At 35.7% G+C, this 27226-nt stretch overlaps 1 protein-coding gene across 1 annotated transcript in view; it reads right to left on the minus strand.

The window, feature by feature from the left end:
• The window catches only part of Exoc4 (exocyst complex component 4), a 787478-nt gene that overhangs the window by 701627 nt on the left and 58625 nt on the right, over positions 1–27226 (minus strand). The window contains exons 4-5 of the mRNA XM_076833103.2: positions 14119–14303; positions 3444–3553 (exon numbers count right to left, since the gene is read on the minus strand). Of these exons, the coding sequence (XP_076689218.2) occupies positions 3444–3553; positions 14119–14303 (295 nt within the window). The remainder of the gene's footprint in view (positions 1–3443; positions 3554–14118; positions 14304–27226) is intronic.

The following is a 27226-nucleotide window of genomic DNA, read 5'->3' on the forward strand; positions in this document are numbered from 1 at the left end:
TGCATACAGTAATAAAATCAGACTAGACAGTGAGATTCACATTTCAAAAATGCCAAGATGTAACAATTGATAATTTCCACAAAAGGTAGAGGTGAAACACAAATTAAAAGTATAAATGTATCTTTATTTCATAATTCTACACTCAGTAACAGCTCAGGAGAGACCCAAAAATTCAGTGAAAAGTAACACTACATCAAAAGGAGGAAAAAAATAAATAAGACATTCCTAACTCAACGAAAAGATTTGTGTTCTCTTTTAAAGCATTATAATAAAAATCAGTGTTTGGGATATTTTAAAAATCATAAGAAAACTGGCAGAAGAAAAATCTATTATAGAATAATTCCTATACTTTTCTATAGTAAAAGTAATAAACTTTAAAATTCCAAGCCTAAATAACCCTAAAATGATTTAATTAAATGGTATTTTAAAGGACAATGAAATATGCCACAGGAATAAAATATTGTTAAGCTCTCAAAAGAAATACTTTCAATTAGCTACACAAAATGTATTGGTCGATTACAAATTATTTTTTCTCTTTTCTAGTTTTACATTATTTCAAGCTCTATAGAACTATGGATCTAATAAGAACTATTACAACTAATTTTTATCTGAAAAGCCAGTAACAGACATTAGTATTTTTAAAAAGACATGGAGGACTCTGGGTGCCAAACGAAGGCACTTGCAAAGCATCACACAACACACCTAATCTCTCTTCCACAACCCAAAACTGCAATAGCAGAGAAACTCTTTGTAGAGGCCCAAAAACTCTGATTCTAACTTAGCCTAGCCCTTTGCTGAAGGGGCAAGTTTGAGCCACTACAGAAAATCCAACTAAATATTTATATCCAGAATCAAAGAGAGACCTCCAACCTCAAACTTAAACATAGACTATAATGGCTCTCCTTTGTCTCATTCAGTAGTATGCTAGGTCACCCCAAAGAAGGCACTATTAGTTTACAGATAATTCCTCCAAATGTGTTAAGTGTGTGCACACAAGTAGGCAAGTACATTTGGAAGTAGTGAGGCCACAGGAAGATGCACAAGCAACCAGGTCATAGGAGAGGAGTCACATACTCAAAAGCTCTCAAGGACCAGAGATGAAACAGTACGTGAAACGGGAGCAATAAAGTTACATTAAAAAGGAAAGAGCATTCCTGCCAAGATTTCAGCTTTAGAAAACCAACAGTGCTGGTGAAAGGAACGTCCACATCTGGAATCTACAGGCAGCCCAAGGTTAGCTGCCCGTATTCAACTATGAAAATGCAATGGGCTCAGCTGATGGTTTTATATCATTTTTCTTTCTTTTTAGTTATACATGACAGTAGAGTCCACTTTGATAAAATTATACTTGCACAGAATACATCTTATTCTAATTAGAGCCCTATTCTTGTGGATATACATGATGGCATATTCATATGTGTAATATAGGAAAGTTACATGAGATTCTTTCCACTGTCTTTCCTATTTCCATCCCTCCTCCCTTCCCTTCATTCCCCTTTGTCTAAACCTCTGAACATCTCTTCTTCTCCTTCCCCTCCCTTATTGTGGATCAGCTTCCACATATCAAAAAAACATCCAACCTTTGGTTTGTTGGGATTGGCTTATTTCACTTAGCATGATAGTCTCCAGATCAATCTTTTACCAGTAAAAGTCATAAAGTCATTCTTCTTTATGGCTGAGTAATACACCACTGTGTATATATACCACATTTTCTATATCCACTCATCTGTTGGAGGGCACCTAGGTTGGCTCCATAGCTTAGCTATTGTGAACTGTGCTACTATAAACAGTGATGTGGCTAAGTCACTGTAGTATGCTGCTTTTAAATCCTTTGGATATATACCAAGGAGTGGGAAAACTGGGTCAAATGGTGGTTCTATTCCTAGTTTTTTGAGGAATCTCCACACTGCTTTCCAGAGTTATTGTACAAATTTGCAATTCCATCAGCAATGTATGAGTGTACCTTTTTCTCTACATCCTTGCCAACACTTATTGTTACTTGTATTCTTGATAACTGCCATTCTGACTGGAGTGAGATAAAATCTCAGTGTAGTTTTAATTTGTATTTCTCTAATATCTAGAGATGTTAAACTATTTTTTCATATATTTCTTCTTGAGAAGTGTTGATAAACTCTTAGCCAAGCTAACCAAAACAAAGAGGGAAAAAACTCAAATTATTAAAATTCATGATGAAAAAGAAAACATCACCACAGATACTAGTGAAATACAAAGGATAATCAGATGCTAATTTGAAAACTTAAACTCTAATATACTAGAAAATCTTTAAGACATCAACAAATTCCTAGAGACATACAACCTGACCAAATTGAACCAGGAGAATATAGAAAATTTAAACAGATTAATTTCAAGTAATGAACTGAAGATGCCCTCAAAAGCCTACTAACAAAGAAAAGCCCAGGGCTGGATGGATTCTTAGCCAAGTTCTACCAGTTCTTTAAAGAAGAACTAACACCATTCCTCCTTAAATTATTCCATGAAATAGAAAAGGAGGAAATGCTTCCAAACTCATTCTAAGAAGCTAGTTTCACCCTGATACCAAAACCAGACAAAGATACCTCAAGGAAAGAAAAATTCAGACCAATATCCTTGATAAACATAGATACAAAAACTCTTAAAAACACAGGGGCAAATCTCATACTAAAAACACATTAAGGAGCTGGGGCTGGGGCTCAGTGGTAGAGCGCTTGAGTAGCACATGTGAGGCACTGGGTTCGATCCTCAGAACACATAAAAATAAACAAAATAAAGGCATGCTGTCTATTTACAACTATAAATTTTTTTTTAAATACACATTAAAAAGATAGTGCTGCCAAATGTTTTCTCTGATAGGGTGATTCATAGTGGGATATGGAGGGAGAGCAAGGAGGATTAGATTAATTCTAGATAGGAAAGGGGTGGGAGGGAAAGGGAGGGGAAAGGGAATTAGCAATGATGGTGGAAATGTGATGGTCATCATTATACAAAGTACATATATGAAGACTTGAATTGGGTGTCAACATACCTTATATACAAACAGAGATATAAAAAATTGTGGTATATATGTGTATTAAGAATTGTAATGCAAAAAAAGAACATGTATAATGGCATAAATTTACGTGAACATACTTTATATACAGAGATATGAAAATTGTGCTCTATATGTGTAATAAGGATTGTAATGCATTCCACTGTCATCGTGTATTTTAAAAACTAATAAAATCAATTAAAAAAATAAAAAGATAGTGCACCATGATCAAGTGTGCTTCATCCCAAGGATGCAAGGTCGGTGCAACATAAAAAAATCAATAAATGATGGTTTTCTGTCTTATTTCCTGTAAGGGTCACAAAGGGCTCATTACAGGTACCAAAGCACTTACCTCAGACCCCCACAGATATTCAATAGGCATACTAAAACATTTTGTGGCTGAAGAATGAAAACTTACCACTTGAGCTTCCAGGAGTAGAGTATTGAGTAGCATCAAGGAATTTGCGTGGAGTAGGGAGGTTTGTAACATCGATCAGAGGACCAGGAGAAGCATCTTTCACGTGGGAGCTTTGGGGAAAATGAACAGTAGTTACCATTTTCACTAAAACCAACTTAAGTCCTACTAGGTGCCTGGCCCTTATCACTTTCCTTTTTGTTACAAGCTCTCTTCACACTGTGATTTCAAACATCTCACAAGCACATTTCCAATAAAGAGGTGATTGACACAGTCAGAAGCATAAAAATGTAGTCTAAAGATTCAAAGTATTTAAATGATATTCTGGACCATCTGGATGACCACCTTATAATGAAATTGTGCCAAGCTATTGCAGTATTCTCCTTTATATTAAAGAATACCTTAGCAAGAAAAGTTGGAATGACATCATGACATGATATCTAAATGAAGGTTTACTAGTACAGAAACTTCATTTAAATTTGTATTACTCAAGCAGATTTTTACATATTTTTTTCAGAAGTTAACTACTCTTAGTTTTCCTTAAAAGAGGCCATAAATTTCAACAAGTTGGGAATCACTAAAATAAAACTGATTAAAGAATCTCAAACAGGCTGATTTAGTATTTGATTAGCTTTTAAAAAAAAAAAATCTTCTTTTAAAGCCTAGTCCCTCCTGTTAATAATAAACTACAGAGTGTCTAAAAAAAAAAAACAAAAAAAAAACTGATCTTAAATGATACAAAGATTATAAAGAACACTTTAATTTTCAAGCTATCTTGTTAAATTTATGAGCACCTGTTACCTATAAGAAAGTAGGCAATGCAAATGAAACCTGGGCCCTGCCCTCGAAAAACTAAATGATCTAGCCACACAACAGTACCACAGAAGAGCTGCTCTAACATCAGTTCCAAGGGTACAGAGTCAAAGTCATAGTTCTCACTTCTTTCCCATTCCAAAAAACACCATCAGTAGTAATGGCTACCTTTGGATTGATTTTCAAAGTAGGTCATAAAAGGACAATAGGCACAGGGGGAGAAAGGAAAAGACCATCTCCATCAGAAGGGTATTTCCAAGAAGGATGGATTGAGAGATGTGAGCAATTGTGAACGACACTTGCAATCACCCCATGGTCATGTGTCCCCATCTCCTTCCACACTCTTTTGGAACCAAGGTGCTAGTTGTGTGAGTATTTTGGTTATTCATTCATTCATTCATTCATTCATTCATTTAGTGGTGCTGGGGATGGAACCCACACTAGGTAAGCACTTTACTATTGTGTTACATGCTATACCCAGGCATGTGTGCATTTTGAGTTTACTTTTAAAAAACGGTTCCTTCAGAAAAATTTGAAAAATAAGCTTTGTTAAAGAGTAAAATTATCAATTAAGGTATCACTGTTTTCATTGAGTCTTAATAATGTATGAGCCATTGTTCTAAGCCTTGAGGATGACTATAACAGTCATTAACTTTTCCCTTTTCACTTACCCAGAAAAGAAGGGAAATCATTACCCAAACAATTACTGAGCATCTGATAGTGTTCAGCACTGTGCTCTGTGCTGAAGATGCAAGTGTGACTAGGATATGAGCTACACCAAACTGCAAAATTCTAATAGTTCACTCACAAGCTAATGTGAAGTTGAAAGTATAAGATATAAAAGCTATATTAGGAGGAATTGAACCAGCATAGTTCTGATGACTTTTCCACCAACATAAAACCATAAGCTCCTAATTGCCTCAATGATCTTTAAAAACTCCAAGTCTTCAAAAAAACACAATGTTTTGTAATAAAAGTTTATGTATTTATAAAATCAGTTAGATCAGAGGTTTATCCCTCTTCCAACTTTTATGATTACTTTTGCATTCTCATTGTTTTATTTTTATCTACCTTAACACTTTTTATCTGTCTTTTTCTCATAATTAGAAAACTAGCTGTCCATATTTCCCTAGCACCCTTGCCCATGGATCCGGAGTCTACTGAGGTTTATAATGCTGCTACTGAGTGATTAATAAAAAGTCAATTTCAAATTTACAATGACAGGAAAATTATGTATTTCATAAATATTTAAATAACCAAGTGATTTTTAAAGGAGGATAAAGGTATCAATTAGGAAAATTCAGGTAGATGTATAGCTATAATACTACCTGCCAAATCTAATAATAAATAAGTATAGTTAGTACATATGTATGTGCACACTGACATGTATATACACATGAGAATCTGTAATAGTACATACTTCTAAGAACACAGAGCACACGATTCATCTTAAATTAAAACCTACATTATTTTCTCAATTTTAACCTAAAAATATATTTCAGTTAAATATAGGGTGATAAATGGCTTGCATTTCAACTCTGAAAAACATAACCTCCCAACTTTATAATCAGAGCCAGAGGGCTCTCAAACTCCATCAATAAACTTGTAGAAAGTCAATTTACCGCAGAACTATTTTCATAGACTCATCTCTTTCTCTCTCTAAAAATTTCCCTTAGGCCTCAATTTTCTCCTTTGTGAACACTAACCCAAAGGCAAGTAACTTTGGAAATGATTTTTGGTTTTTTTCTTGTTCTTTTATGGAAGGACTTGCTTTCAAAAGTTCCACAGAAAAAAAGGATACACCCACTCATTTAGTAACTACAGACATGAAGGCAGACAGGTAGGTGTTATTATGGAATATCACATTTAATGTGTATGGACCTTAGTTTTCATTTAAGAAGAGAAAAGAAGACCTCTTCTCACCATATCAGAGATAAAGGTGAAAAATTGTTAATTACTTCAAAGGGTTTTGAATCCCTCAATGTATTTTAGAAAATAAAAACTGAGATAAAAAATACTTTTATTGAAGTTTGTAATTAATATGAACCACTTTATTCTGAGAGAGATATTGATATTTTTCTTTTTAAATACATATAACAACTTTTGTATTTTAAATACATTCAGAATCATTCATGACTGAATTGAAAACAATAGCTGATATACACTAAATCCCTCCTAGCATAAGACAGTCTTGCAAAATCACCAATTGTATATTGGGATTGCATGTGTTTTGCAATTCAATAACAACATGGTGGAGGACAGGAAAACTATAAAACAAATGAAGCCAAACCAAAAATAAACAACTGCTGCCCCCATAACCCCAAGAAATTTCTGGTCATTAATCAACCATCCCAGCTAATTAGGATCTGCTTCTAAATGTGTTTGATCTCAGAACTAAATCCATGAAAACTGTTCTTGTTTGTTTGTTTTTAAAGAAGGGCGAGAAGTACTAGGCTTACTGAATATTTGCTTTTTAATTAGAACATATTTCTATTCCTTTGCTTAGTAATCAATGTTCCAACTATGTCCAAACTTTATAGTTGCAACTCATCTGGCTGATTTTAATATCAAACCAAAGACTGACACAGGTGAGCTGAACTGTAAGCTATTACTCTAGTTATAACCTCTATAACCAGACAGTTGGCACAGTACCTATCAAAGAGCAAATGCACATAAAAGTTTGTTAAGTCACACTGAGATGAGAAATATCTGTCATTTGATACTATGCGTTTAGTAAATGTTTAAGTGAACCATGAAACAGGAATGACTGGCATAGTAAGTCTATATAGTTCTATGAACTGGCTGAACATACAGAAAGAACAATGAGTGATTTAGAAGACATAAAAGTAAAAAAGAGTCATAGTTTCAAATGGCAGACCAAGGACAAAGATGTGGTAATAGAAAATAAAGTGAAATGAAAACATTAAAAATCAAAGCAGCCAGGTGCAGTGGTGCACACCTGTAATCCCAGTACCTTGGAAGTCTGAGACAGGAGAATCCCAAGTTCCAGTCCAGCCTCTGCAACTTAATGAAACCCTGTCTCATTTAAATAAAAAGTGAAAAACAGGGCTGGGAATATAGGTCAATGGTTAACAACCTTGGGTTAAGCCCCCAAGATCAAATAAATAAATAAATAAAGCAAGCAAGCAAGCAAAGAGGGGGAAAAAAAAGAAAAGAAAATGACATGTAAACAGAAAAAAATAAAAGATGAAACAGGGATCAAATAACATGATGGGATCCACAACAATCTCAACACATTTCAGAGACAAATACAGACACCAAACCCATGAGTTTGAAACGTTCTGCTCCATAAGCTAGGAGATGTCTGAAGATGTCCAAAGAAACAAGAGCAAGCCAAGTGCTAACCCAGGAGGCATGCAATAAATGAAAAAATTGACTTTTTAATTATTTTATGTGGTTGTAAAGGTGTTTTTTTTGAAAATATGAAAACATAAAAATAAGCCATTAACTTCATTTTGATGTAATACCTTTCAAAATGTTTTAGCAAAAAAAAAAAAAGTGTATCCACCACAAAACTGGAATTTCAAATAGAATAAGATATACTCCATGTTTGTAAAAATATGTCCAAATATACTCTAATGTCACATGTATCTAAAAGGAATAAATTTTTTTAAAAAACTTTAAAAAGTTTAAGAAAGACACAGGCACAGTGGTACATGCCTGTAATCCCAGCAGCCCAGGAAGCTGAGGCAGAAGGGCCTCTAGTTCAAAGCCAACCTCAGCAACAGTGATGCGCTAAGCAACTCAGTGAAACCTTGTGTCTAAATAAAATACAAAAAAAAACGGCGGGGGGCGGGGGGAGGGGGGAGGGGGGGCTGGGGATGTGGTTCAGTGGTTAAGTATGCCTGAGTTCAATCCCTGGTACCAAAAAAAGAGAAGTCTCTTCATACACACATACCCCAGAAAAGGCACATTTGATGTTTTCAGCATTTTTTTTATCATCTTGCAAACAGTTCCGAATTCTAGTTTTTCCCTTCAACAGTACAATCTAAACATTTTTCCATTTCATTAAAAAAAAAATCTCTAAAATCATTGATAAATGTAGTATCTTACAAGTAATACATGCTCATAGTACACACAGGGAAGTCCTTTCCTATTCCTCACCTCCCAATTCTATTTCCCATAGGTAACTCTGATGAGAGCTTTGGTATTATCCTTCAAGGCATTTTCTATACACATACAAGTATTTACGTCTATATAAATATAAGTGATACATATTTAAATATCTACTCAATTCTTACACAATAAGTTCATATAATATATATTGTTTTCAACTTGTTTTGGGGAGCCAACATATTTCAGAAATCTTACCAAATCAGCACAGACATCTTTCCCATTTGAAGGTCCAGCATTACATGGAATGGATGTATAATGCATTGAACCATATTCCACTTCATGAACATTACAGTCATGTGGGGATTTGTTGTTGTTGTTCTTACCTATAATGTTGCACTAAACATCCTATTATAGACATTTTTATGAACTAGTAGTACTTTTGTACTTCCATTCCTACAAATGGACTCCCATGCTCAAAGAATATGCAAATTTTTATTCTTAAAAAGGCATCTTAGCCAAGAAAAAACTATTTCTTCCCATCCTGCCAACAAAGTATGTTGTGGGCGTCTTTAACTTTGATTATCTGTTGATTAAAAAACTGCATTTAATTTCTTCAATCTGAATTTCTCATGATATTGAACAATCTTCCCATGTTTATTACCTATTTGCATTTAAATCTATGAATTACCTTTTGCCCTTTTTACTATTATTCTGAAAACTATTTTAGTATTTTAGTTACTAAAGCTTTATATAATATAAATATTTTTCTCAGAGTCTGCGATTTATCTTTTGGCTCCATCTTGCTATAGACACCTTTTCAGATTTTCAATATTTATATTATTTCATGTTGTTCTTTACATTTTCTGACATTCTTAGGAAAGCATCCTCTACACTTAGTTCTTGTATTTTAATATTAATGAAGTTTTATCATGTGATTATTAAATCTAGCTAGAACTTTTTGTATGTAAAAAACAAAGATATCTAAATTTATTTTCTTCAAATCACTGGCCAGTTGGCTCAACTCTTTACTAAACACCCGTCACCACTACGACTCACCCACACACAGTAAAATACTAAAGTGTCATGAATCCTGGGATTGGTTTCTGAATTCTATTTTATCCCAGCAATCTGATTTTTTTATCTGCATGCCTGTATTATTTTGACTAAAATAGCTTTACAATATATTTTGATATCACATAAGAAAAGCCTCCATCACAACTTCCCTTCTCAACTTTTTTAAAGCAAATCTTATATATTTCTTCTTCCATGTGAACTTCAGGTTTCATGTGACAGTTTCAAAAACCTCAACTGGGATTTAACTGCAACTGACACCTTTATGAGGTAAGAACAAGGACAGTCTCGCCATTTGTTTTATTTCCTCCAAATATGAGGTTTATTATTTTTTTTTCATGTAGTCATGAGTCTTCTTTTGTGTCTACTTATCTATTTCCTACTCAAAAATCTCTATTCTTTATATGTAAATGCCTTCATATGCTTTCCTTTGTTTTCTCCTGCTGTAGAAATTTGTTATTGGATTTTATTTGTTTTAGGAAACTAAGCATGTAAACAATCTTTTTATTTGGACAGAATCCCCATGGAGTCAAAGCAAAGAGATGGACCTACTTCCTATTATGGAAACTAAAGGAGGCAAGATAGGGCCCAGGATGCTCAGCAAACTGGACGTTTCTACCCAAGACTGGAGGAGATGAAGGAGAGAAACAAGACATTTAAAGATCATCGACAGGAGTGTTTAAAATCCAGCCATGGTAAACACAGTACCAGTAGTGGTAGCAACCCTCATGGGCCCTTCATGTGGTCTAAGACTGTGTGCTCAACTGCTTTGTTTGCCTTAGTTCCTTCCTAGTAGGATTGAGAACACGATTGTATAGAATGCTCACAAATTCTGTGAAATATCTGATAACTTCCCAGTTAACTCCATAGCTGTTTTAGTTCTCAGGATAGATTTCTACTGTTTACAATCAAGAATCTTAGCTAACACATCATCCTCTGAAATACCAAGTATGTTTTATTTGATTCTGTCTTCCCTAATAATTCTTAAACAATACAGAAATCTCTAAACATACCTATCAAGAGTCATAAAAACAAAATTAAATGTATTTTCTGTAATAGTTAAAGTCTAAAACCAACCAACTCTGACTCATCTTTAGCAAAAATTCAATTTTCCTTTTTATTTTCTGCCTCTTCAAATTTCCCACTCTCTACTCAGTGTGGGGATATAAATCCTGCTTATTATTAGGGAAGTATTCCCTGACTACACAGACCTTCTTTTTCAACAGTAGTTCTCTGCTTGTAAACACACATTTATTACTCATATACAAATTTACATATTAAATGGTGTATGTTCTTCAAAAGTTGTTTCAAGCTATCTATAACTGTATTGTTCTCAAGCTGTGATTTTTGAGTTATGCCAGAGTTTATCTGTGAGTAGTTTTCTAGGGGAAAAAAAACACTAGTAATTTATTTCTTGTCTACAAATTCATATATGAGAACTCTCAGCTGCTTATGTATACCCATAGCCACTTGGCTGGGCCTAGAAATCTTTGGTCATCGGTGCATATTATACCATAGACTTGACTCCACTGTTGTCTCACATTTACTGGTCAGCAAATTCTGGTGAGCCTGACTTTTACTCCTTTTTGTGTATCAAAACTAGAGTTTAGAATATAAAATGGAAGTCATATCTGGGCACAGTAGCACATGCAGGTAATCCCAGCTTTCAGGAGACTGAGGCAGGAAGATCACAAGTTCAAAGCCAACTACGACTACTTGGCGAGAATCTGTCTCAAAAAATAAAAAGGTACTCTACCTAGCTCAGTGGTAGAGTAGCCCTGAACTCAATCAATACCCAGTATATAGAAAGATGAATGAGCGAGGGAAGGAAGGAAAGAAGGAAGGGAGGAGGAAGGGAGCTAGGGAGGAAGGGCGGGCAAAACATAATAATTACCCAAATAATAGTGATCTGAGTAAACCAAAGGATTCTTTCCTCTCATACAAAAGAGGCAGCCCATCCAAGGTTCTAAAAGAGGTTGGACATCATCAGAGTTTAGGATGTGGCCTTCTATTCTTGAGGACATCTCGTGTCTAAAATAACTTCACGGCACCAACGCATGTCACAGATAGGAAGGAGATAAAGGCATGTGAAGGTTTAAAACAGTAAGCATGCCAATTTAGTTGGCATCTTTGAAAATTTTTCCCATGAGTTCCATTCAACAGTTTGCAAGCAGAAGACCCACTAATCAGCTCTAGCTATATAGAAAAATAGAAAATAAAGCCTTTAAGCTGGATCTCTGGCCACCAGGAACAAACAGGATTGCCATCAAAAGCAAAGGGGAGAATGGATACTGGTTAGGCAGATAACTTTCTCTATCAGAGAAGTAAACAGAATTATTCTTCCTAGGGCTTATAGAATTTGTTTGTAACGAAAAAATTTCCAAGTCACATTTAAGGATTTTTTTATTTTGTTTCAATTTTACCTTGAATCCTTTAGATTTGCAGAGCAAGGTCTCTCTTTTTCTTCCTGCTAAAGCAGGTTTTTTAATTTACATTCCAATTATTGCTTCTGAGTATCTCTGCACTGATTTGCTCAGGTTGTCATAACAAAGTACCACAGACTGAGTGTCAACAATAGGAATATATTTTTTTGTAGTTCTGAAGGCCAGAAATCTGAAGTCGAGATGTGGGCAGAGTTGATTTCCTCTTACTCTTTTGCGTGTAGATGTGTGTCTTCTCCTCTGTTATCTTCTCACTGTATCTCTCTTTGTCCAAATTCTTTCTTTTTACAAGCACAACAATCTATTGAGTTAGCAGCTACTATAATAACCTGTTTTTAATTTAGTTACCTCTTGAAAAACTTTATCTCCAAATATAGTCTGAGGTTCCAGGGATTTGGATTTCAATATGTGAATTTTAGGGGTGTGGTTCACAATACAGTCCACAGCACTATCATTTTAGTGTAATCCTCACCTACAATCATTGGATTGGTCACTGTTTTCCATCTTTTATTCCATCATCTTTCTTTTATCATCTTGTCTTTTTCTTCTTCATGAGGAGGAAAGTTTTTCCTTCACATCGCTGATTCGTCTAACTTTTTTAAGACTTAAATTTCTTCGCTTTTGATTGTCTCACATTTAACTCACACAGTAGTTCTCTTAGCATCTCTCCCTGTTCCACTCTCGCTGCTCCCTGTTTTTGTTTCATAGAAGCGATACATTTGCTGCCTACAACCACGAACGCTCCATGATGTCAACAATAAGCATATATTCTGGAGCTAGCTGATCCATGTTGGGCAGGTCTGCTGGTCTTGAGTTGGTTCTATATGTCTCTCCTCCTCCTCTGGGGGAAAAAAGCCAGCAGGGAATGGAGGAGGCACAAGAGGGCATACTCCCCATTTACCAGCACAAGAGTATTTGCAGCCTCTGTCTGTGTTACACATCCTAATGACTCACAACAGTAAAAGCCCAAAACTAGAGGGGAACAAATGTACTTCTCCCACTGATGTGGAAGAGGAAAAGAGATTATTTCAAACAATTACCTAATCTACTACATCAAGTTTCTTTTAAGAAAACTTGAGCTTCTGTTTCCCAAATTTTTTCTTGTTTGCTTTATAAATTCTTTTTTTAAAATAAATGTTCTTCCTCTGATATTTCAACATAATACTTGTTTTCCTATATGGCATAGAAACTGACAAGACTCATGGTAATTTTGTTTTATTGTTTTTCTCGGAATGGGAAGAAATCCATTCAGACCTACTATTTACCACCAGACACTGGAGACAATCTCCTTAGCACTCCCACTCCCTCTGTGCAGAATGGGTAACTCTGAGCTAACCCTATTCAGATCTTGTCTTGAAGTTTTGTCTCGGGTACACATTCCTACCTGGAATGGAATGTGCCTGGCAAAAGTTTATATTATGTCTATCTGCTGAAAAGGTACAAATTTCTCTTTCTCTTCAGGATCTCTGGCTAAACTAAAGCTTCACACACAAAGTTAGCACTTTTTGTTCAAAAAGGATAGGACTTGAAAGACTTCAGTGCCAGCATGCAGTATTCTTCTGGTATACATGGATGAAAAAGCAAAAGCGTATCTATTTCAGAATATGGTACTAAAATCCCCTCTGAAAAGATTTTATGGCTATTTAAAAGAATTTTGAAAGGACATGCACTTGCACAGCTGTCATATGTTAATAATCCAAACGTTTTACCATCTTAAGATCTAGGCTTACTCCCTATCTGGTCTATACTAAAGCAACGGATTTCTTAAGCTCACCCATACCCTTAAACACAGAGCTACACTACAACCAGCCAAGGAGTAAAAGGAAAGTGTTCTTTCTGAACCTCTTCTGAACAATTCCACAAGGAAGAATGCCTAAAGCTAAACATAACCCTAAGTAACAATAAATCTTATAACTTTAGTGCATATATCTATATTTCTTAACTTGGCTGACTTTACTGCCAAATTTTAAAAAAAGAGTTTTTCATTCCCTTTTGAGATATAAAAGAGTGTCTCTCATCCAGTATACAAGAGGCCCACAGGAAATGTTTCTTAGGTATCCTTATGAAAGAGGTCCACAATAAGTGTACAATGAATGAATCAACAAACTTTGATGCCCACCTCTCAGAACAAGGAATAGCTATTACAAAACCATCTTCAAGTCTCAGAGACAGTACATTAAAGGAAAAATAAAACAAACTAGAATATTCTGAAAACAAAGAATATTTCTTCTGATAATTGCCACAAGACACTATGACAAAGAGGCACTTTAACCCACCTCATTTTCCCTTTTTCCTTGTTTCGCTGCACAACTCGGCTGGTGGACTTGATGTACAGGTGCCGGTGCAGTTCGTCTATGAGAACCAAATGGAGGTTCATCTTCTTGCTGTGAAGCTCCAGCCTGAGGTCACTCAGTCCTTCTACCTGAAGCAGGGGACCCTCCAAAGACTCTACTGCTGATACCTGAAAAGACACAAAAGGAGAGCGAATAATGGACAATTAAATAATAACCAGCAACCCAATAAGTAAGCAAGACTATTTTTAAGGTACTGTGAAAAGGTAGTTCATGAAAGCCTTGTGAGCATACATCAAACATGGCTGAACATCAGGTAGATGTCTAGTCCTGCTCTTAAAGGACTGATCATCTAAGGTAATAAAGAAAATTCTTGACCAAGATAAACATGAAGGCATGTAAAGCTCTACACTATATGTACTATTTAATTCCACACATATCATTAAAAGACACACAGAAGTGACCTCCCCAATTAAATGATTATATCATTCATATTCTCACAAGAATCCCAAATGCTAACTATTTAAATCAGCTTTTAATCAAATTTAGCCTTTGAAGATTAAGACCAAATAAAAGCATACTATATTAAGTTTTAATAGCTTATTCTCATGGTGCTCACGAGTCAGAGCTTGGCTAACTAAGTTACATGTATATCTACACAGATCAGTCTCACTCCCCACATATACACACACAGAGGGAAGCGCTTTTTTTTTTTTTTACACAAATGCTACAAGTGAGAAATAGCAAATCATTGACTCTCCTTATCCTGATCCAGTTTGAGAGAATAAATGTAATTTAGATGGTAATAGAAGATAAACTATAGAGAGGACGATATTCCTGGTGTAAAGTGGTTTGGGAGATTTTAAAGATAAAAATGATGGGGTTAATCAAACTGGTGTAGAAATGCCTAAATAAATGGAGAAGGTGAAGGATTCTGAGAACAAAAAGCAACTAACTCTGAAACTCAAAACAATAACTACAAAAGGAAAAAAGCACATATGATATGATCCCATTTATTCATATATAAATAATGTGTGTCCATGTATATATAAATATTTTTTATATTTTAAAAGAAGAAAAAATAAAGTGAAAAATATACTTTCGGTACTATTCCTCAAGAGGAAAAAAAAAAAAAGGATGATGAGGGAGACATAAAGAATGTTAAAAAGAAGACTCGAAAAGAAATGACATGACCACAAGCTGGGCTTGGACGGGGAAGAGCACACCAGCGCCCTGAAGGACTAAGATCTGTGACTATTCCCTGCTTAGGTTCTACTTCTTCATACTCTAATAGGTAGAGAAAATAACGACCAACTACCCATTACCCACTTCACGGGGAACCACTCAACATAATTATAAATACAAATATGCCTCCCAAATCAAACACTCATACAAAAGCAATAAACAATGAAAGCCCCAAAACATACTGATGATCAAAAAGGTTGATCACAGATGTACAGCAGTTTAAGGAGTCATCTTAGAGTTTGCAGACAGTGAATACAGAAAACTGCAAAGCTGCCAAATATAAACCATTCTGAAACGGTTAATGAAAAAAAAAAATCCAATGGCTTTCCCACAAACACATCACTTGTTTTGTGATATGCTATAATCAAATGTCAGTAGTGAATAAGTTTGCTTAAGTTAAGCAAGAAAGAATCAAGGAATGGAAGAGTGACAAGCCCTGGGCCAGCTCTGCCCTCTGAAGCCCTGCCAGTTCATTTTCACGCTGACTTGCAACTGCCCCTGCTACAAGAGCCCCTGGGCCATGTGCAAGCTGCCAGCAATTCCAAATGGAAAGGCAGCCTCACAAAATGACCAAAGTGTCCCGAAGGAGGAAAAACAACAAATTCATTTACACTTATGCCCTAAAATGGATTTTAACTTAGGTCTCCAATGAAGAAAAGAGGATGCATTAACCTTCAGTGACATCAAGATCCAGAAAATGAAAAATAATTTGGTAAACCACTGGCCCATCGTGTAGCCTTATCCCTTAAGGTAATTAAATCCAGCTGAGATGTTTAAGCTTAAAAACCACCCACTGCACATCCACACTTGATTTATTTGTAGAAATTTGCATGAAGATTTTTAACCCAAACAGCTCGCACTCCAAATACAAAACAACATGACAATATCAAATTTCAAAACAATCTAATCAATTTTTTTTTTACAAAAAATTCAGGTGAAACAATTAATGCAGTGCCTGGCACACAGTGTCATAGAAATTATTTTTAGCAACACCTATTTATTCTGTAGATAGAGAATCTCAGAAAGGATTTACCTGATGTTTCAACAGCATTTTCAGCAAGGGTTCTTTCCTTCATTGAACCACCAATCATTTATAGGACAAACTTTCTGAATGTTTCCTTGACCCAAAACACAATTAACATATGTACTCAAGGGGGATCTTAGAATTTCAAAGTTTGGAAACCTCACCACAAAAGAGAATTAAGAATAGTCTCTTATTCCTATTAGAAAATACAGTGCTTTATTTTCTGTCCTTCACTTATTAAAATATCTATTTGTAGAGCTAAAATTCTGGGAACTAGGCAAAGTCATCATTTGCCCCTCCCCGGATCTTATTAGTGGTATCAAGCCATTTTGAAGAAATAGTTATCAATGCAACATTTGATCTCTAGAACGTCAATTTTAAAACTTAGCATTTTTTAGTGTGGTTTTCAGCAGTCTGCACCACAAAGTTACACATGAAGGAAAACATAGTGAGGCAGCACTCAGCCTAAGAGACCATCCCGTCACACTGGTGGTCAATTCTGTTGTACTACAGAGTCTGGTTTCCAAGTATTGACTAAGTATTTCTGAGTATTTGGGATTTACTAAAAGAAAAATAATTAAGTAACCTTCTATTTTTAGAAATGTGCATAACTGAGGCTGTATTTTTTAAGTTTATGAAAAATAGTCATAAGTTACTTCACTGGGTTAGTCAGTTTTTCATCACTGGGACAAAACTCCTGAAATAAACAACTTATAAAGAGGAAGATTTTATTTTGGATCACAGTTTTAGAGGTTTAAGTCTATGGCATTTGGTCCTGTTTGATTTGATCCTGGGGTGGCCCGGGGAACATGGCAGGAACATGTAGCAGAGGGGGCTGGAAAGTGAAACAAAGGAAAGGGTCAGAGTCCCAATATCCCATTGAAGTCACGCCCCCAATGACCTAATTTCCTTCCACAAGGTTCCACCCTTTAAAGGTTCTACCGCCTCCCTCCAAAAAGCACCACAGGCTTACAACCAAGACTTCAACATATAGGCTTTTTGGGAAACATTCAAGATCCAAACCACAATATTGGGTTTTTCCAATTCAATGAAACATCAATAGAAATTGAACAAGATGAATTTGTATTCAACTAGGCAACAAAATGAACTTGACAGGATAGGGGGCTTGGGATGTAGCTCAATGGTGGAGCTCTTGCCTAGCATGCATGAGGCCCTGGGTTCATACCCAATACTGGAGGGGAAAAAATCAAAATCAATGTGACAGGTAATTTGAACAAAGTCACAAATATATACTAAAATTACAGGACAAGACAGAGCAGATGAAAGAAAAGTAGACAGTACAGAGGACAGTGAATTAATTAATGCTGCCTATGTATCTAGTCACAGAATAAACAATATACATTCATGCCCTAAATGATATCTAATATAAACTCTTAGACTTCTCCAGTACGCCACGCCATTTCTTCAAGTTAGATTTCTATATCATGAGAAGAATCACCTAAATATATTTGGAATTTTTCTTACACATTTTTTTAAATAAACTTTGTAAGAAAAAAGATATTACTACCAGGGAATTCTTCCACAGAATACTTACTACCATCTAACAGAATATCAGTGTTTTAGTCAACACAGTTGGAAACTGTTCATAAAGGTAACAGAAATCTGATTTAGAATTGAAAATAAATATTTCTTTTAGGATTATGAAGATAAATATACATTCCCAAAATACTTTAACACACAATATTGAACAGGACAGCATGTTGTAGTACTAGAAACCTATCCATGTAAGAAAACAAATTTCAAAAAATGTTTCTGTAACACAAAAAATAGGTCAAGTACACAGTTAAAATATACTTAATCAAGAATTTTTTTGTCTTAAATTGAGATACCGGTCTATAACAAAGAAAAATATTTGTGATTAAAAACCACCAAATGCACAAATTCTATCCCAAATTCGATTTTTCAATCTTATTTCAGTATAAAGTACAGGAAATTAACTATTTCATAGTTAAGTGCTTGTCTTCAGCTAATCTGACTCAAACTTCTAGTTAGAAATACCTAATTCTGTAGTCTATACGTTTTAGAGGAACACTGAAGTTTGCCATGCTAGTAGCTCCTTCACTGAATAAATCCTATAAAAGAAACTACTGAACTTTTCATTTTTTAATTTGGGAAAGGTAAGATACACAAAGGTAAATGATATAGTAACTGGTTTTTTAAAAATACCTAAATTCAATCTAAAAATATGGAAATTATAAGTGAACAAACTCTAATCTGAGCCGGGCTCAGTGGCACATGCTTGTAATCCCCACAGCTCCTAAGGCTGAGGCAGGAGGACAAATTCCAAGCCAGCCTCAGCAAAAGCAAGGTGCTATGCAATTCAATGAGAACTTGTCTCTAAATAAAATACAAAATAGAGCTGGGGATGTGGCTAAGTGGTCGAGTACCAGTTCAATCCACCATATCAAAAATAAATTAAAAAAAAACTAATCTGATAACTGCTAGCTACAGAAGTTGCTTATTTTGGCAACTATATAACCCAAGAAAGCAAATGCATTGCTATTGTTGACTCCAAAATAAATATTTCTTTCAGGAATTTGATAATTACATAGTTCCAAAGTGTTGTGACACTTTTCCATAGGTCACTTTTCAAGAGTAAATCTCCCTTAGGGAGGCATTTTTCAAGTGAGACAAAGTAACTATTCTGAAAATGTGATTACTACCCAACTTATTCATATAATAGGGCTGGGGTTGTGGCTCAGTGACAGAGTACTTGCCTAGCATGCATGAGGCACTGGGTTCAATCCCTGGCACCACATAAAAAAATAAATAAACAAATAAAATAAAGGTATAAAAAATAAATAAAGATAAAGTAGGCTACTACAGAGAATTGATAACTTATCCCTTCCTACAGGTATAAAATAAGACACAAGTTAAACAAATCTTTGAACAATCTCAACTAAATAAGAATTCTAAAAAATCTTTGGCTATGAAAAACAGAAAAACTGCCTTGGAAAGACAGATTGATTTGGTATCAACGTAATCACTGTTGGTACCCTACCTGTGAGTTACTAGAAGGTAACTCTCAGTGACTTCAGGCCGGGCTCCCTGGGTGGCCTTGACTTCCAAATGTTTACCTTAAAGCTCAGGAACTTTCAGAGACTAAAAGAAGCCTACAAGACTCCCTGTGAATGCAGAGTGATTCCAACTCACCTCTAAGCAAGAGGGAAGACCTTTACTATACAAGAAACAAGAGCCCCCCCCCCCCAATCCTTCTCATCAAGCACTACTACTTTGCCACACCTTATTTGCAGAAATTTTGACCTTTATCAAGATAGGAACTGGTAGAACATACTGAATGCTATTTGAGAAAAACAAAAAACCAATATGGCATCTTACCTGTATTAACTTGAACAAAATGTGTTTTTACAGGTCAAAATGATCAAATATTGGCTTTCATATGGTTCAACTTGTGAAACTTGTCAAAATCAAAATAAAGTTACTTATGCCAGACCCTAATAGAATGCAATCAGGATGCCATAAGGAGGGGCACATCCCCAAGATTATAAACTAGCACCTGACTCTATGAAACCACAACCTTGCACATAGGCCACCCCAACTTTAAACTAAGAATGTTTCTGCCAGGACACGTGCCCAGCCCTGTTTGTTTAAACTTGGACCAAAGTCCTTTTCTACAAAACAATTTATGTAAACTTCTTCATTTTACTTTAAACCCTCTTTCTTCCTTTGCCTCCTTGGATGTGCCTATGATTCATCACAGCATGTATATCCTGGAATATAATCCCTTTTGTTCCTAAATAAATTCATTTCTTAGTACAGCCACTCTGCTGTTATTTTAGCTTGACAAACCTATCAATTTTAGGAGAAAGTCTAAAAGCTTTGGTATCTCTGGAACTTTACAACACACTTGTAGAAAATTCTGACCTTCATAGAATCCTGTATGTGTAACTGATCCAGAAAAATTAGGAACAATTTTACTAATAGAACATAATACCATATTATGTGTATATGACATAAAAGTGCAAAGCAAATGAACCTATGTTCACAAAAAACCCAACTGTTAAATATAAACTCAATTAGCATCTACTTCACTTCTGTTTATAGTATGACACCAGCTAGCACAGGAAATGGACTGATCTTCAAGCAAAAATGGCGGGGTGGGGGGAGTACGAGACTTGCTGGGGAGAATTAAGAGAAATCATTCAAGGGTCACGGCTATGGCAAAGTTTTGGGGGAATGCTGGAGAACTTAAAGGGAAAACAATGTTTGATCCTAGCTTCACTAGAGAAGACAGACAGATGATGTTTTTGGCTCCCTGTAGCTCAGCTTTGCCACTGTCTGAAGGCCTCAGGCTATTGACAGTCTGGTACTGAAGACAGACTTCCCAAGATAGCTGCATCACAGAGCAAGGACAAGAGCCTGGAGCAAGAACACCTTTTCCCCCCAACTCCTCAGCCCATATGCTAATCAACAGTGATCAAATCAGGCAATCAAAAATGCCCATTTTTAAATCAGTCTGATAACACAATATTGATCACACCGGTCAGGTACCCCAGCTCCCTCAGGAAACCAATTCCTATAATGCAGACTCAGCAATGCTCTCAACATTAAAAACAGGATGCAGTCTACCTCCATTCTCCCTTCATTACTGCCAGGGTTATTGCATGTTTTTATTTAATAAACCTTCATCAGCTCAAATGAAGGGTTGTTATTAGTTCAGCTAACAGCCAAATGATAATGCTCCAGAGAGAGATCAGTGCTTGTTGGTGCATTAACAAAGAGAGGAGAAGGGCTGAGGTCAAGCATGTGTCAATGTAAATGAGGCAATATTAGGTACTAACAGCTTAATGCAATGGACTGCCTGGGAGATAATGGAATTTACAGGATAAGCAAATGAGATGAAGTTATTGATAAGTGAATGAAGAGGGGGGCTGTAAAATAAAGTGTTGTCAAAGAAAAGACCTTTTACCTGTGGATTTCTTCATTAAAGTACCTTAGAATCTATCTTAGAAAACAAAACTCAAAAGAAATTAAATGGGACTTATAGTTTCATGAAAGGTCTCACCCTACTACTGCCATCAAAACTGACTTGTTTTAAAAGCATTCCATTTTATTAAGCTATTTTTAAGCTTACCTTGGACTACTCTCGCCCAACTTTGGCTTTTTAAATTCTTCTACTGAACATAGGTATTCCATCATAAATAATTCCTATTTTTTTATTAAGGTGAATATCTTATCATTTTTGTTACTGAAGTAGGGGCAGCTGGGTCTTCTATGATATTCCATCAACCAGGCTTCACAGAATGACAGTATCTGGAGATGAAATTGAAGGAGAGGTAGAGGGGCTTAAGTAGCCAGGGCACAATGAGTGAGGTCAGGGACAGAACAAAGGAGCATGGAGAGGGTCTTCTAACGAAGTCAACATTCTGCTTGATAAAAGTTCTCATGGACACAAGTTGGCAACCCAATCAGACAAACATTTCTATTCTCAAACTCCTAAGAGGGGGATCCAATAGAAAGCCTAAAATAGACACGTGGACACAGGGGACACCAATCAATGAGAGCATAGTCAGAGGAGGAGATGAAGAAAGGAGGAAATTCCAGAGATCATTAAAAAAACAAGCCAAAATTCCCCCACCAGACTTCTGGTTCCAGGTCCCCTTCTCTTGGGAGAAGTCTATCTTCTGTGGCTTTTGCAATAACCCTGCTGCTTGCTTGTTATCTGTGTCCTGTTCTTCAGTTCTTTACTGAACAGAGATAAACCCAACAGGATTCAAAGATAACAAAATGAAAGGTTTTTTGTTGTATGGCTGTGTTTTCTTTTGTTTTGTTTAGTATTTACACTACCAGAGACTGAAACCAGGGGCACACTATAGCCCCAGCCTTTTTTATTTTATTTTGAGACAGGGTTTTCCTAAATTCTCCAGGCTAGCCTCAAATTTGGGATGCTAGTGCCTCAGCCTCCCAAGTACCTGGGATTACTATTGTGCCTGGTTAGAACTTTCTATTTGAGAGTTTAAAGCTTGATGAAACTGGACTTCCACACAATTTTATGGATTTAAAAAAAAAAAAAAAAAAAAAAGGGAGGGGGGAGGTCCAGAAAGGCACTTTTTTTTCCTTAAACTTTATTTTTATTCTAAATTTCAAAGTTAACATATGCTCAATTGCAGTGAGTAAGATTTGCATTAATATAGACTGAATATATTTATATCTTTCCACAATATCAGAATTTAACAATAAATTCGTAAGCTACTCCAATTTTAGGTTAAGCAAACATAAGTTCTTTAATTCCACTCCAATTTTAATTCCTAATATCTATAACACTCAAGTAATAGGTGATATATATACACTTATAAACAGAGGTTAAAAAAGACTAAGAAAGAATTGAGGTGGCCACAAAGTGACAGGATGTTCTGCAAAGGCAGAGAGCAATAGAAATGCAAAGAGTCCCTGGAGGTGGTCAGATAAGGGTTTTAAAGAACCAGTTCCACAGAGTTGTCAAGGTAGGGTTCAGAGGGATGGCACTTTCAGAATGTCAACTTAGAGTGTCAGCTTGAGGTGTCAGCTTGTAGTGCCCTTGCACTGTCATCATTAGCAGAAGAAACCATGCTGAACTGAAGCCCAAGGACAGGGAATCAGAGGCTCATGCAAGAAACTAGTGCCACTGTGTCCCATCTTGGGAGGCTCCTCCTTGGATGAGTCTTAGGTGAGGGGGTGACATTTGGTGAGGGCGATACACCCCTGCGTCTGGTGTTTCTGATATGATTTGGGATGCCCATGTGTCAGATGCTCCTGATTTAGTTTGATAAGTTGACACAAATATGTTACATATCAATTTATGTCTTATGGTAGTGCTGGGCAATGGCGGTGGTTTATTTGCATAAACAAGGTATAGCATCATTCTATCTTGGCACCTGTACTCAACAGGAATGATACATAGCAAATTTAATTCAGGGTTAGGCACAACCTAAAAACTACTGCTCTATTCATCATGAAGTAATTCAGAGTCTGCTCTTTACATCAACCAACTTGAAAGACAGAAACTCACTAAGGAAAAGATCACCCATAATCTTACTCATCGTAGGCAATAATATATTTTTTAATCTGATTCCTTCCAACCATTTTGCCATCCAAGTTTTACAAAAATTACTATTTTTAAAAATGCTTTTTATCATTTGGCAACACACTAGGAACATTAGCTTTATCACTAGATCTCATATGATTTTTAGTATTTGTGGACTATATCACAAATGACTTAAAATTCCCTAGACTGAAGTCACTGTGATTTTTTGTAACTTCTGTAGATCTTTCATAAATATCCTAGTATGTACTTTGTGTGTGTGTGTGTGTGTGTGTGTGTGTGAACACTGGAATATGTGTATATGTGTGTGTATGTATTTACATTTCAAAACACAAAATAATTAAAGCCAATTTTTTCCTCAACATAAAAGTATCCAAGTAGAAGTCCAAATCCAAAGTTACACTCACATTTAGGGGTTTTAGAGGCATAAAGCCAAATTAAGAAGGTTATTTATTCAAAAAAGCCTTATAACAGATCTGTCCACATTACTTTCCTGATGAAATTAACTATACCTAACACCTTATAAGAAAGACAAGAATTGTAAATTACTTATAGAAAAGCTTCTGGGGAAAAAAATCCTTCCTTATTCCAAATCTCATGGACCCTGCAATTCCCAGTTTCCATCAGTGCACTATAAAGAGAGCATTAAAACCTAGGTTTCTCCTCAAAATATAAGGACATTGTCTTTTAACAAATGTCCCAAAAGTCACTTAACCTATCGTCTTATTTGTTATTTGGGGACATGAAAGATTACAGAATAGGACTCTCCTTAACAGTTGGCAAAGGAGGTCACTGAGAATCACTTCAAGGTCACACATAAATCAAGACAATTTCACTCGTACTCCGAAAGAGCCCCAAATCCTTAGAAATGCTCAACACTTACACACTCTTTACTAACTTGAACTCTTAAACTCCCACAAAATGTGAAAGGAATATTGCTTCTTTCATTTTAAGAGTGAGACAACCACAAGTAATTAGTATTGGAACGAATGTCAGAGAAAATAGACTTCTTTAATAAGCTTCTCCTATCGTGTCAAGCTAAGTGAAAGCTACTGATCAGCATTCTCAGACCATCATCAAGTTGAGACAGAACTGTCTCCTATCAACAAGAGTTGTCACTGCTGTAATTTACACAAATATCTAGTTCCTATCTGGCCACAGACTGACCAATTGAAAACCTGCTTCAGTAAATCTGTATGTCAGGCTAAAAAAAGAAATATGATGGATGACAGCAAATGACTTGGGCATTGTTCTTGACCTAAATAATCGCTCCTACAGACTCTATAGACTTATGTGTATGAACACACATGTGGTTTATCTGACTAAACAACATATGTACATTACTGAAGGCAACACCAGAATAGAAACACTGCTCAACATAAACAAGTCCAAGACTCTTGTCTTTTCTTCTCGCCTAACACTGAGTAGTGGTTATCATGACCATAATATTGACCACCATTATAAATTTGAATATTGCTTTGTATCTTACAAAACATTCTTCCCATAAAATTTTCATTCTCATAACCATCCAATAATGTAGACATAATATTTGTATCTCCTCTCCATAGATACAATATTAAAAAAACAGAAAAAGTGATATATTTGTCCAAGCTGCACAGCACTCCATGAGTAGTTGAATTAGGACTACAATCGTGAACTTCTTGCATTTAAATCCACTGTTTCCATGTTGCCACCCTGCACATAGCCACCACTTGTCAGTTAATAAATGCATGCCCCAGTTCCAATTCACTAAAGCCCTGCAATCAGTAAAATAAAGACCCACAGCAAAGATGCATGAGAAATATCATTAAGAAGACATCTCCGAAAAGTACCAAGTCAGTCCAAACCTAAAGAATCATCTAATTTGACTATGAAACTAAACTTATTTGATCAAATAATCAGGCTATAAAAGTCATGTATGTACTCATGAGCTCTATCCTGAAACTGCAACAGAGGGTGGTAACAAAGCATCTTCAAAACAATAATATTTCAACATAAATGTGAAGATCACCATGTGATGTCTTTCGAACAAAAATACTTTATTTCTGACTACTTGGAGCTGGTGTTAAATGAAGACAATGACAATGACTTTTTTTCCTATTCCATGGCACAAGGTAAACCCTACACCAATAGTTCAAAATTTGTCTACACATCAGTATCACTGATGAGAACAGCAAAAATTACTAAAGCCAGTGGCCCACCCCCAAAGATTTTGATTTAATCATTCTGGGATGTGGTCTGAGCTTCAGAATTCTTGGAAAAATTCCTAATGTGCAGCTTAGGAATCATTGCCTTACAGCCAAATGAGCCAAATGAAAACTGCTAAACCTTATAAGGTTTAATGCAATAAAATAAAGCTTCTATCAGCTTTAAAATAAAAGAGGCAAATGAATTGCAGACAGAAAAACAAAATAAAAGAGAAGGAAAACACATACAATACCCAGGTACCTATCAAAAAGTCTGTTTTCTAGAAATTACAGCTTTCAAAATCAAATATAAATAAAAAGGGCTTTGAATCACATGAAAAGGAGTTACCACAAAGTTCTGTACTTGTACTCTATAAGACAAAAATAAAGCTGGCACAAATCTGCTCAATTAATTTGGGACGCAAAATCCAAGGTCACTCATTCCATAACTTTATTTTCAGCTTTTTCCTAACTCATCTTGAAGAATCAGAGGTAAGTGTTCAAGGGAATGAAGGGGGTTTGAAATGCTGCTAAAAGCAACAACAGCTGACCACCCTGTGTAACAGCAAACCACAGACCCCATCCCCAGGACCCATGGATGCCCTCTTACTGCACAATTCCCCACTGCACTTATCATGAGATGAGATGCTGTTGTATTTGTTCACCACCTGTCTCTCCCTGCTAGAATGTAAGCTCCTTTAAGCTCCTTCACAGAAAACACATAACAAACAACAGAAATGATCAACAACTGCATCATCACATGTTAAAGACCCAATCGTTTCTCCATGTATTAAAATATATGTCGGATCATTTCCTGATGAGTTATTATTAGAGAACATTAGCCTTAGTCTTTCAAACTGATATCCTATAGTAGGATCAGATGTGCATTAGGAAAGACTATTATATCATTGCTCACTGATATAGAGATTCCCAGCTCCTAATATCAATAGTGCTTTCACCTCAATACCATTCCCAGAAAAATGAAAAAAATCAAGTCTGTGAGACCACAGAAAGTCTCAAGCCAGTAATATATATTTTGACCTTTATCCTCTTACTTCTACATTAATCATTTAATAATTGATGAATGATCACCCCTTCCATGCCTATAAAGAAGAGAAAGTAAGTTCAGCATATTGAGTAATGACACAGTTTTCCCGGCACAAATAGGACAACCTCATTGTTTCATTGCTATCTAAACACTCACAGAAAGAATAGATTAACATCAACCAACATTAAAATCAGTAGTTGTTTCTGGTTTTATTTTAATATGGAGTCTTACTGTTATTGTCCAGACTAGCTTTGAACTTGTAATCGTCCTACCTCAGCTTCCCCTGAGGGGCTGGGATTATAGATGGGCACCACCATATCTGGCTAAAATTCAACACTCTTAACAAGCATTTTCCAATGATTAACTGGTTTATACCAAATTATAACATTCAGTAGATTAACGCATTTAGTTACGGAAGAGTAGATTTTACAGTAAGCTGATCTTAGGTACCAACATTGCTTAAACCATACACCGAGTCTCCAATGAACACATACTTCATATAAGATGAACAGGTCATTGATGACACA

Source organism: Callospermophilus lateralis, chromosome 1, assembly GCF_048772815.1.
Source record: "Callospermophilus lateralis isolate mCalLat2 chromosome 1, mCalLat2.hap1, whole genome shotgun sequence".
In the NCBI taxonomy this organism is placed as follows: Eukaryota; Metazoa; Chordata; class Mammalia; order Rodentia; family Sciuridae; genus Callospermophilus; species Callospermophilus lateralis.